This window comes from Varroa jacobsoni, unplaced genomic scaffold, assembly GCF_002532875.2.
Source record: "Varroa jacobsoni isolate VJ856 unplaced genomic scaffold, vjacob_1.0 contig02758, whole genome shotgun sequence".
Taxonomy (NCBI): domain Eukaryota; kingdom Metazoa; phylum Arthropoda; class Arachnida; order Mesostigmata; family Varroidae; genus Varroa; species Varroa jacobsoni.
The window spans coordinates 1-12,252 of NW_019214880.1; the positions used below are offsets into that span (position 1 = coordinate 1).

The 12,252-nt window shown below is 40.2% G+C and overlaps 1 protein-coding gene across 2 annotated transcripts in view; it reads right to left on the bottom strand.

The window, feature by feature from the left end:
* Positions 1-12: 12 nt before the first annotated feature.
* The window catches only part of LOC111272620 (adenylate cyclase type 2), a 31,399-nt gene continuing 19,159 nt past the window's right edge, over positions 13-12,252 (bottom strand). For both annotated transcript variants that reach the window (XM_022854187.2, XM_022854186.2), the window contains exons 8-29: positions 11,694-11,891; positions 10,589-10,729; positions 10,103-10,263; positions 9,792-9,958; positions 8,988-9,104; positions 8,503-8,617; positions 8,133-8,337; positions 7,644-7,809; positions 7,381-7,465; positions 6,491-6,623; positions 6,208-6,338; positions 5,807-5,981; positions 5,423-5,629; positions 5,102-5,179; positions 4,820-4,980; positions 4,248-4,371; positions 3,898-4,014; positions 3,618-3,746; positions 3,241-3,363; positions 2,914-3,018; positions 2,228-2,395; positions 13-2,017 (exon numbers count right to left, since the gene is read on the bottom strand). In XM_022854187.2, the coding sequence (XP_022709922.1) occupies positions 1,868-2,017; positions 2,228-2,395; positions 2,914-3,018; positions 3,241-3,363; positions 3,618-3,746; positions 3,898-4,014; positions 4,248-4,371; positions 4,820-4,980; positions 5,102-5,179; positions 5,423-5,629; positions 5,807-5,981; positions 6,208-6,338; positions 6,491-6,623; positions 7,381-7,465; positions 7,644-7,809; positions 8,133-8,337; positions 8,503-8,617; positions 8,988-9,104; positions 9,792-9,958; positions 10,103-10,263; positions 10,589-10,729; positions 11,694-11,891 (3,156 nt within the window). In that variant the 3' untranslated portion in view covers positions 13-1,867. The remainder of the gene's footprint in view (positions 2,018-2,227; positions 2,396-2,913; positions 3,019-3,240; positions 3,364-3,617; positions 3,747-3,897; positions 4,015-4,247; positions 4,372-4,819; positions 4,981-5,101; positions 5,180-5,422; positions 5,630-5,806; positions 5,982-6,207; positions 6,339-6,490; positions 6,624-7,380; positions 7,466-7,643; positions 7,810-8,132; positions 8,338-8,502; positions 8,618-8,987; positions 9,105-9,791; positions 9,959-10,102; positions 10,264-10,588; positions 10,730-11,693; positions 11,892-12,252) is intronic.

Below are 12,252 nucleotides of genomic sequence, written 5' to 3' on the forward strand. Positions count from 1 at the left end.
ATTATAGTCCAATCCGGTACATCAAGGTGCGAAACTTAACAACGATTATCCATTTATTTTCATTATGTGACGTATTTTACGATAGATTTTTTTTTATATAAGCATTTGCTCAGCATCTTGAAACCAGGAAAACAAGACCGGCATACCGATTTCAACAAAACCGAACACAGAAAGCGCTTTAGCGTACAAATATTTAAGTTAATCTGTTACCATTATTATTATACAATGGGCTGTACCCTTCTACCGGGGCAATTTTTCTCGTATACGTACATATGCACTATGCTCACTTTTAAGAAACTAAAAAAAAAAATTGATAAAATACGTTCTAAAAATAGCATTTCCAGCTCTATTTGACATTGCAGGCTTACAGTTGTGCTCGTTTACCGATGTCCTTGTGGCAATATCAGTCAGACAGGGTCTAATTGCGAATCTGTAGTATCCGAACCTGACCAGCGCATGAAACTATTATGGTCAACGAGAACGATATTTGGGAGTAGCATCCGACAGGTCAACAAAATCTAGCTAACATTAACGTAATGGCTTCAGTCACCCTGGGGCACATAACACTTTCCTTCAACAGTCCATATTGCGTTCGTCGTTTAACTTTAAACGTAAAGTAATTTCATATTGGCGAGATGTTAAGAACAATTACATGCAGCAGGGAATAAAAGCTGCTGCTCGATTTGCCATCACGCCTGTTTTGCGTGTCTTCTATCGTTATCTAACAGGTTAAACATACCTTTTTCACTCATCTACTCTGTTTTGTGATTATAATATTTGATGACAGTTTAGATCACCTTACCGATATTTCGTTTTCGATCGTTTATATTTACATATGTACGCCTATTTCATCGACAGGCCCATTGCTCTCCCCTGCCGTCGTTTCACTTCGCAGTAAAATTTGTCCTTTAATTGTATATATTTAATTATATGTTAAGCGAATGAAATCTCGTACAGAAAACTTTGATGAATGAAGCTATTCACGCTGCCAACTTTGTCCAATGGCTAAAATCGACAGAGGTTGAGCATCTGCCAGTGCAGGAGTAAGCATGCAGGTACTTCTCCGACTATAGTTTTACCCGCATACATGTATATGTGTATATACATATACAGGGTTTGTTTGCAACATATGGTTCCCAGATTCGGGTAGTTCAGTGCACTGTAGTAGCGTAGCATTCATTTGTCCTCAGTAAACTTATTCTAAGAGCTCTGACGTTATTTTTATACATCCTTTTTTCATACTTGTCTCGATTAATTCAGGTCGCACATATCGTTTATAGGATTATGTATTTACATGAAACTATTTTCTTTTCGGTTACACAATGTTACAATTGTACAGATCAAAAGTTTCAATTCGGTGAATAACTTAAGTAAGCGAACCATCGAAGGTACGTACACAATCATTTACTAATAAGCATTTGTTTGTACGTGTGCTAACCATAAAGCATCCAAATCGAATGCACGACAGGATCGCCATTAAATAAAACAGCTTTCACTGCCGTCAATCAATCGAACGCTCTTTCTTTCGTGTTTGTGCAAGTATTTACATTCAGGTATGCACCTCGGCCTCTATAGGCACTCTTCCCTACCACCACGTAGATGATCACTTTGTTTACAATAACAAGTTTTGTCTACTGTCTTTTTTGTACGCTTTTTCAGCTAGCCGGGGTCTAGTACCACTGTTCAGTGCCGATTTTCAACAATTCCATGCGCCAATTTATGGATAAATTTTTCTCGACTGAATCATTGGCGCGCGTGTTACGCAGGGGGCATAGTGTAAGTTTAAGTGACTGCGCTAACGGGCAGGCCTCGAGAAATGACGCGTTGCTAAAAGGTTGCATACAGGGAAATTTTGGCCGCTCGTATTTCACATTTTCAGTGATTGAGCAGGCCAATCGTTTTTACTGCACAGTAGATACGCCCGGACCATGCCTTTTCCTTTAACAAAGATTTCGCCACGTTCCTCGACAGCGAAGTGTGAATCGTCCTTTATTAGTTCATAAACCTCAGCGGTGATCTGTGCAACAAACGCCAGTAACGATAAGTTCATTATAATCTTTATTGAGCTGAGGTGATTTAATAGGGCTCTGACTAATGGTAACTAGCTTGGTATCCGCGCGTTCTTTACACAGGGCTGTCGAAGTGTGCAATTCGGTGGAGATTGCCTACATGAAGGTATAAAAAAAAGCATGTTTTGCAATTTTCCTTATCGAGCTAATTGAAGTACCTGTATACGGCCAGCTTCGCCCGTTGAATCCATGCGGCTAGCCATGTTAACGGTGTCCCCCCATATATCATATTGTGGTTTTGTCGCGCCAACAACACCTGCTACAACCGGACCGATAGCCACACCAACTCGCAGCCGGAATTCCTGCCATGAATGAAGGTTGATTTCCTGAATTGGACGTCGAAACGGGCACGATTAACTAGACAAACCAGATCTTATTGGCTGCACACTATTAAAAACCAAATCCTGCCATAACATCGTACGTTCTGTTCGTTAATAAGTTACCGATTTCAACTGGAACGGTTATTGCACCACTACAAGGCTAAGCACCGTATTATTTCGTATACGAAAGATACCCAAATCCTTGCAAAATATGCTGAAGCCCTTCTCTCCAGTAAGGCTTAATCAATGGGCGTAGTGAAGAAAGTAAGATATATCTTTTAATTACTGAGATGTTTAAGCGAAGTCATCCAAGAACCTAAATTTAAATACGTAACCATTTTACATATTTTTAAATGTAATTCTCTGCGATTTTATCTGTGTGGTGTGTCTTTTGCAGTTTACCCCTTTTTCATCTCAGATAGTTATTTAGAATTTCAAGAGAATTTTGTGAGGCCTTGATTGAAATAACACTTGATTGTCACCTACAGTTTGCTTCTGAATATCCGTATGTGTATGAATCTTACCTGGAGAGCTTCTTGAATCGCGATTGCAAAACGCAGCATTGTCTTCGCATTTTTATGTGGATCTTCGGAGCGCATCTGGCGCGTTTCGCTTATGGGTGTAGAGCTCTAAAAATGAAGACGTCGACTTTAGTCTTTCCAGGGGATCTTTATGAATCGGCTACTTTTACGGTGCATACAATTGAGGTGTTATAGAGTTCGTTCCATTATCTCGATTATATCGAATCTATAGTATATATTGTATCGACTCCAGACATATATCGCTTATCAATATGTACAATCTGAAAAATTATCAAATAATTAGCAATGTTTATAATCACGACTACTCACGTCGTTTGAGCTTCGACCAAACTCGAGACCAGTTGCAGCCATATAGGTGGCACCCACCGTTTTAAGTTTCTCAACTCGAGAGAACTTGGAGTTGTAGAGCAATCTGTCGAACTCGCAGATTACCTGTTGACAATTACCAAGATTAACAGAAATGATCTTTTACATGCTCGACAAACCAGATGTTTCCATAGAATATTTATCTAGCTCTGTTCTATATTTATATGATAAACTCAGCACACTGACAGTCAGGCTCAGTGTTTTCCAGAATCTGAGTTTTTTTTTTATGTTTGACTAGATTCTCTATATGTCGATTTTCATCTAATCTTTAACAATGCGATAACCATTTGGCGAAATCCCATACCCTAACTTTGACCTACCTCGTTAAGGACCCTTAGACAAGAAGGGCCTTCACGCGAGAGACCTGTTGTTTCTCTATAGAATTCGATAAAGTTTGGGATTGATGCAAACATTACCGCAACACTTTGGTATTCCTCGTGATATAGTTCCTGTAAGATCATAGATACAAAGCCAATTAAAGTATAGATAAAGTGATGCATTATGAGCAAAGCCTGTGTGAATTTAGGCCTCAACTAAGTACACTCGTATAGGATGTCGATATCGTGAGGCTTCGATAAAACGTTCGCACGTATTATATACATTGTTGTTATTCCCGTTCAAGTAGTGCTTGGCGACATGGGCCGGTAAAAGATTCTCCAAAAGACAGTGATTCGTCTGCGCCATAACAGTCACCTCCAGCCGCTCATCTTCCAGCCGCTGTAAAAACAAACAGATGTTAGCTTAGATCTAATGATTGAGAAGTGCGATATATTTATATTTAGATGTTTATATTTTCCGCTTGAGCGTGAAAATGTCTTGGGATGAGATATCTGTATACAAAGAAACACACACGACTGAGGAAACCAATATTGTACAGCTACATTTGTTTCACGTAGACATATTGCAGTATTGTTAGATGAGAAAAATTCTATTGAATGATCGATTGTTACCTTTTGCGAGAGGAAATCTACACGACTCGTGTACTCGATCTGACGGTCTAGGACGTGAAGTATACAAAGCATGTACAACAGGTAAAATGCGTAGATGATCGTGTCGTCGTAGTTCATGAATGCCCTAACAAACAAGTGCGCCAAGGAAACAAACAGTTGAAAAGTTCGTCATGGCACTACGATCAGTTCTTCTATAACTAAATTATGATAATCAATTGGCTACATGTATGACTGCAGGTCTTCGGGTCACATATGAACAAGCCTTGGGAATTAATTTTACGTAGAACCCGCTGTCCATGGTCTTTTTCAATTTCGAAACCTAAATACGCCACAATCGAATTGTGCGACCGAATGTCAGCCTATATCTGCTTAATTCGCCGCCAGACCTCTAAATAATAATAACATTTCACATTTATTTTTCTCTCTAAATTAAACGCTAAGGTCTCTCTTACACATCGTTTTCCCATTAACTATTCATTTGTGTCCTGTTAAAAATCGATACCTGCGAGACGTTTTACTGTCAGCCATCTCAGATGCATTTGCACTATGTACATTCATATGACTCCACTTACCAGTCGGAGACAAATAACGGGTTGATTGAAGAATTGTAGTAATCGTAGTGAATCACATAAGCAAGAAGAGCGACGACATTTAGCAGAAACTTATAAACAAAATTGATTCTCAGAAACACGGTTTGTGCAGTCATCGATAAGATGATAGAAAAGGTGTAACTCTGAAAACATGATAGGTATTGCCGTTATTAAAAATAACAGTTGAAATACAACCGCAAGACACAAGTCCGAACTAAGAAGAAGACATGCATAGAGACGGCATGACAGGACTGATAGACTTACCCACGGCAGTATGGACTCTTCCTTCAAGGAACCCTCGAAAGGATCGGAGGTGCTATTATTATCCTGAGGGAGAGGTTTCTGCAAATTTAACAGAAATGAGTTCCTGTTTAGTTCGTTTTTGGATCGATTATTTGTTAGAGATATAACGCACTGTACAAGTTGTCTAGAGTTCATCCTATTATAATTGTGCGGCAGCATTTTCATATACCTGTGGAAACAACTCATTAACGACCGGCCTTATTCTTATTTTTCCTGCTGTGTCGATTTCGTATGCAACTACATCGTAGGCTATTTCTAAGTGTGAAACTTTGTTTTGCGTACCGTAGTCGCAGCGACCACTGCCGCCCGGCTGTCCGGGAACGGAATACGAGGCCGGGGCATGAGCCCCAGCCCAAGCAAGGCGAGTCCAAAGACAATTGTCGAACACAGCAACCAGAAAAAGAGTCGCACCCATCGACGATGCGTGATCGTGTGGCCAGCACGCATAAGAATTCCGTCGGGAAATCGAGAAAGTTCTTCATCTTTTTTCTGGAATCGAACGAAGTTTTACGTAACTTGCAAAAACGGCAGGTCACGAAAAACCTTATGAAAAGAGCCATGTTAAACCATTCGCGAAGGAAAGCTTCAAAAAGTAGGAACGCATCGTGGCCAGATCCGAGACTCGAAAAGCGGTTAAACTTATATATTGTGGACGAGGCAACTTACAATAAACTTCGTCCACACAAATCCGGTCCACGCAGCAAAATTTGCCAAAATAAGAACGATGTAGGCCAGAACATAGCAGACGATGCTTCTCCATGGCGCCGATGAATAGGAGATGATAGTAAAATGAACCACCGACATCCCGACAAGCACAATAAACAGACACAACAGATAGTACCTAGAAAATTAGGAATCCATAAACAATTATTTTATTTGATTTCAAAGTACAACTGTATGTGAAAATACGAGTTACCCATAAAGGTCTATGTTGTTTTACCCCTGGGGTAAGATATATTTGAATTCTGGCATCATCCTAAAGGTGGTAACTCCTTAAATCGTAGCTTAAGTACGTGGTACAGAGGGTTTAAAAGTTTACGGATAATGACACGGCTAAGCACCGGTACCTGAATAGAGGATCGGGCTGGGAAGCGTAACGTGCTTCGAGCTTCCGTTGAGTAAAGGTCAGAAAAAGAGGGTGGACTCCATCCGGACGAAACCACTGATCAAGCTTGCTCAATGGCATACGATAGACCTCCTGCGAAGTGAAGATACCTTGATTAAGAGAAAATAACTGTGAATCCATCAGAGTCGTCGCTCTATCGCGTTCGTTACAACGCGTATGCGTTCTGCAAGTATAATATGTTTATGCGACCTATGAACGAGCACCGAGGGTCTAGTAGCTACAACCTTCTCAAGCATTTTATTTATTTCCTGGATCATCATATGGTACTGGTTCATCGAAATGTTAAGGTCATTCGTTTTTCTCCGTCGGAGAACCATTGCCGCTGCTGCATCTAAGCTCGACCCTCGCTTGTAGCCCCTGTAATGGTAAAAATGACACCGTAGATAACATGCATTATCTAACTGTCTAGTGGGCTTTTTTTCGCTGAAACCTAACAGTGTGTGGGACGCGTAGCTGTTTATCATCGTATGAAGGTTCTTTTAGACACCGGGTTGTTTAGCATGATTATGGCCACACTTGAAATATTTTGCCCCGCTGGGCACATTTCACACCGTCACTTCTTTATCGCTCGTGACCAATATCGACAAAATTAGCGAGTTGACAATAGATAATTCAAGCGTAGAAAGGTCATGATGAGGATGAATACTAGAAACAATTGTCATTGCAGAAAAATTGGTTAGAAATCCATAGAACTGCGTCTGTAGCGGTAAAATGAATATTTAGAGACGAAAATGTGCAACTACTGTACAGATAATATCAGTTAATTAAATTTTATCACATTTACTACATTCTCAACTTATATAATATACTCTCAACTTAATATAATAATGTATAAGATGACAGTATTTTGGTATTGGCCATTTATAGTAAGGTTAAATGAGTAAAAATTGAATGTCGTAAATCGTTATCGTAAATGTAATGTCGTTACTTTTCGTAGTCCAACCATTTCGTCTCAATAAATAGATATTAGATGTTCAACTTCTGACTGAAAGTATGTGTAAGTTGAAAAATAATAATGTCGTTTGAGAGGTTAGGAGGACATTCCTTTTTAACCTAGTTGTAGTTTAAATGGGGAACATTGCTTTGCAGATGATAGAAGGTTTACTGCTCTTACCCAACGGTATTTTTGGCGCGCGTAGAAACAGAATTCTGTTTGCGGATGAAGTGACTGCCGGGCCGGCCAATCGTCGAAGTGGCATCTAGAAAATATAATTACTTATTATTTTAGCTAGTCCTGCTAATAACAACAGATAGAATATTCTTTGCAGAATAGCCAGAAAAAGATGTAGATCCTGTTTGGAAACTAATATTTATATAACTTGAGGTTCAGTCTCTAAGGTTGATTGTTTCCTTATCTATGAGATGTATAATATTTACTGAGCGAGGGAAGGTACGAGCTTGGTTGTCTAGGCATCTCCAGCACGATTTCGCTGCCACTGCTGAGGTTTTTGCTGTTGCTGTTTGCAGTATTCCGGCTATTATTGTTGCATTCAGCGTTTCCGAGTTCGCAATCTGTGCGGATCACCTGCAGCTCAATCATGTCCTTTTTAATATTGAAAAAAAGAATTTTTGAGGCCAATAAGTTTGCAACGTCTTTTCAGCTCTGAATGGTGAGAATAAACAAAGTAAGCTTGTTTTTTCACGCTACCTATTACAGAATGCATTCAAAAGGCCTGAAATATTCTACAATGCCTAATCCTAAGCATCGATCCGCCCGCCCGCGATTGCTCCAGCTCATCGATGGCTCGGTTCGGGCTCGAAACATGTCACCTGCTAAAAGCTTTTTCACAGATGTTAAAGTAGAGAAAGTCCTTGAGGATTTCGAATTCACTCTCAAGTGACGTAGGACAAAAAATAGACACGTACCCCGTTAGCAATCGTGACCTCTGAGCTGGATTTTCGATGGCACGTTCCAGGGAATTTTCTTACCTCCACCGGCTCGTACGGGGGTGGATGCACAAAATATGTTTTTAAGTTCGCACCAAACTGAACACCCAACACGCCGTCGCCATCGCGTATGTCATAATCGCCTTGCAGCAGATCTTTGGTCGCTTGTGTGATATGCACACAACTGGAATTGGGGAAGCATGTAAAACCAATGATTTGAATTCTTCTTATTATCTGAACACTTTTTTTTTTAGAATTGACAACGATTGCGACAGGATCATCACGGACAACACTACGCTCGTTTAGGGAATCTAATACAGTCCCATTGACAACTGTGACCTTTGCTCACCCGGGCTTTCCGCTCTGCTCCATATGGGAGGCAATTCGGGCGTCGGTGCTCCAGATGTCGAACTGCCACCTCTTCAGTCCAAGAATGCCACTCAGGACGCTGCCAGAATGAATACCTAAATTGAATTTTGCGCAGGTTTAAATACGTTGCTGAACGTTGTTTGTCCGGACTTGAGTGTTTGTTGAGTATCCTTTATGCATGCATCCGACGTGACTTTTGTTTCTATGCAAACGCCACTATGCCGAAGACTATATTGGCTTAACATCAACTGCCTATAAAAAACTGTTAATAGTATTAGGAAGTGTACGTTGCCTTCATTGTCCTGAACGGTGGGTGGAAGTATAGCCAAATGCTAAGTTTTACATACGCGTACATTTGCAAAAGCTGCAAGTTTTGAATATTTATTTGGAGAAATCAATATGAGATGTATAGGCTAGGGCCATAAAAAAAAGATACGTTAGGACGTCAAATGAATTGCCACTGACCGATACGCATATCTACGTCGACTTGCCGGTCTTCGCGGACATGGCGTATAATCGCGATCATATCAAGCGCCATATTAACGCAGTTGTTTGCATGGTTCTCTTGATATTCTGGAATGCCTATATAGGGAACAAATCATTACAGTCGCACGAAAAAATAAACTCAGAGTTAACCATATGGTCCGACACACGGATTATGATATATAAGAGCTACGTTGAAAACTCGCTAATATATACCTAAGTGTATGATTTGAGGGTACGTGCATCAAGCGCCCGCTTTGGCTGCGTCTTGTTTTCTTGTCTCTGAGCGAAATGGTGAATTTAAGTCTAACAAACGTTGCGCTGGGATGTGGCAAAGCTGAATGAAACCAACAAAGCATTAGATTAAAGTTGAATCTAAAATATTCAATAAGTAGCATATGGTCAGAGCCGCAAGGTTTCGATGAGCTTCACTTGACGGTAACGATCGTGGATACCGAACGAGACGCGTCAAATACTAACTGGTTAGTCACCAGGATTCCAGCCGAGGTGCGACGTTTGAATGCCTTAGCTCGGATTAACGGTGCCGATATCGAGTCACTGTCAAACTGTCTTAGAGATAAACTTTCATTGTTGCAAGTAAAGCTTCCGACACGCATCAATCAAATGTCTAGACAAATATGCATCTTACAAGTTGAATTGTATCTAGACTGTAAAGGCGGTAAGAGGAAGACAGGGAGATGTCTGCTTTTTGCAGCTGTTTCCAGCCAAAAACAGTATCTCCATTTAACACGTTAGGTGTTTAAGTGATTACACAATTGTACGAACCCGAAACACAGTAATAACAATCTCCAAGCAGCTTAATCCGGAGGCAGTTATTTCTTTCGGCACGCTCATCGAATTTTGCATAGAGCTGATCGAGTGTCTCGAGGAGTGCGGCTGGATTTAAAGCGGAAGCCAACTGCATGGAGTTGACGATGTCCGCGTACAGAATCCTAACAAATGTAAAGGAGCAAATTACGATAGTTATGGTGGGAATTTTTTTTACATATAGCGTAAATCGATTTAGCCTGCTAAGTATGCAGACAAACCGCAACTAGTAGAAACCCAAAGGTATAGAAAAGAAAAAGTACACTCACGTGACCTTCGGATGCTCCGTAATGTAGAGTTCGTTGAAGCCATGCTTTTGCACGACAGAATTATTCTTCAGCTTTAGAATTCGGTCTCGAAGGTCCGCACGAACCTTTTCGGTCGTCTCACATTTTGGCATAATCGATAACATCAACTGTTCCTCTCTTTCCTACAAGGTACAACACAACAGAGATAGCTGATATTTTATATATATAGAAAGCATTCTACTTTATGTTATAACAATTGTTCGGTGATCTTTAGAATTACTGTGGAGACAGTCTCTATCGAGAGCTTACTAGATCAATGTCGAAACAGCTATCGCGTGGGCTCGACAAGTGACGCACTTGCGAAAAGCAGAAAATCATATATAATCAGTTTATGAAAAATGTCTCATTCATGTTGAAAATCTGAGCTAGAAATTTGAATAGAGTAAAATGGACGCGATGCTCGATAGCAATCGGGATCACGAGTTAATCAACGAAAGCCAAACGAACCTTTTCGTCGTTGAGTTTCCTTTTGGTTTTTAGAAGGTCTCGCCGCTCTAGGAATGACTTTTTATTGGTGATATCCATGAGAAAGCGGACATAGCACCCCACGAATAAGGCAACCACGTGAGCAACAAACTCCGCTGCCACCTGAGAATTATCATTGACAGTTTAGGTAAGACGATGCGTAGGGAGGGCGGTATAATTGGCATTATTTCAGTAAGCTATAACTAATCTCAAATAGCTAAACGGAGAAAGCAGGCCCGAAAAGCAGCGAGGTGCAGTAAGCAAATCGACGACTTTATCTACCAAAACAAAAACGCAAAAAAACATGGCACCAAAAAAAGGCCTGGGAAGGCTTCGCTACGATCCTTGACGGGTAGCGGTGACCACGCTTAAGCCATATGTAGCCCGGCGAATTGTTTATGGTACAAGGGATATGGGCCATGGTGCTAGTAGCGATTAAGAGAAATCACACAAGAAAGCTTCTAATAGGAAGCTTCGGCAAAGTGATAAATTGACTCCGAGCCACGAGTCTCAGACAAATCTTGGGCAAAACGTTTCTTAGAAAAAACATTTTTTGTTAATTTATCAATTTGATGGCCAAATGGGACGTTCATAGATGGGCAATTGATGATAGATACATGGCATCAAATAGCGTGACTTTTTCTATCTGTTCTAGCTGGATAATTGTTTTCCGCTGCCTCGTTTAGGATAGAAACCATTTTTTTGCCTCCAATACACTTTCCAAGTTCGCAAATCGTACTCGTTTCGAAAGAAAAAAATAAAATAAGGAAGGCTGAGTTTCTAGAGAAACACATTTGCGGAATAGGCGTCAAATTTTTCGAGTTGCTGATGTGTACGATTAAGTGTAGCCTAACGGTATTTTCCTGTAGGGCTTCTGTGATTTTGATGTTCACATCTGCCGGCAGCGAAGTACTACCACTCAGTGCTTGTTTATCATACAAATCAAATAACGGATTCTTGCGGGGAAACTATGAACGGTTTAGCTTTCTCAGATGACTTTATCATGTGTATCAGAAGTACATTTGGTCAACATCGTGTGAAGTACTGCCACTGCAAAATACAAGTATGAATCTTGAGCGTTACTTACGAATTTTTCTTTGCCGCTATGTGTACTATAAACCTTTAGCGACACAGTGAACTCGACGAGAACTAGTATAAGCCCCGCTAATGACGCTTGAAGTTTTGTAGGGAATGGCAGAAATATTGTTATACCAAGGATAAAGCAGAATGAATTCCTGATTCGAAGTGGACTTGCGTCTGCCTGAAGGGGATCCGTTTCTCGTATCTGTTTAGGTGTCCATTAAAAAAAAAATAGAAACCAATTTTAATATAACAATTTATCCTATGTGTACGGGTACAATAATAATTATTATTATTAATGCCTAAAGTATATTGTATAATTTCATACTCACTTGTCAATTAGTTTCCTTTTTCATTTGGTGCTATACGGAAGTTCAGTAATTCAACAAAGGAAAATCGACGCTATTCTTTTTGATCTCTTCCTACCAGAATCTCCACATACTTAATCACAATACACAATAGTAAACGTGAATAGGAAAGTCGTCAATTGTACAAACGTTTCTCTTTTTTTTGATTTACGGCATTCTATGAAATTAGCTCATAGACGATGCGGTTTGCCAATGTCA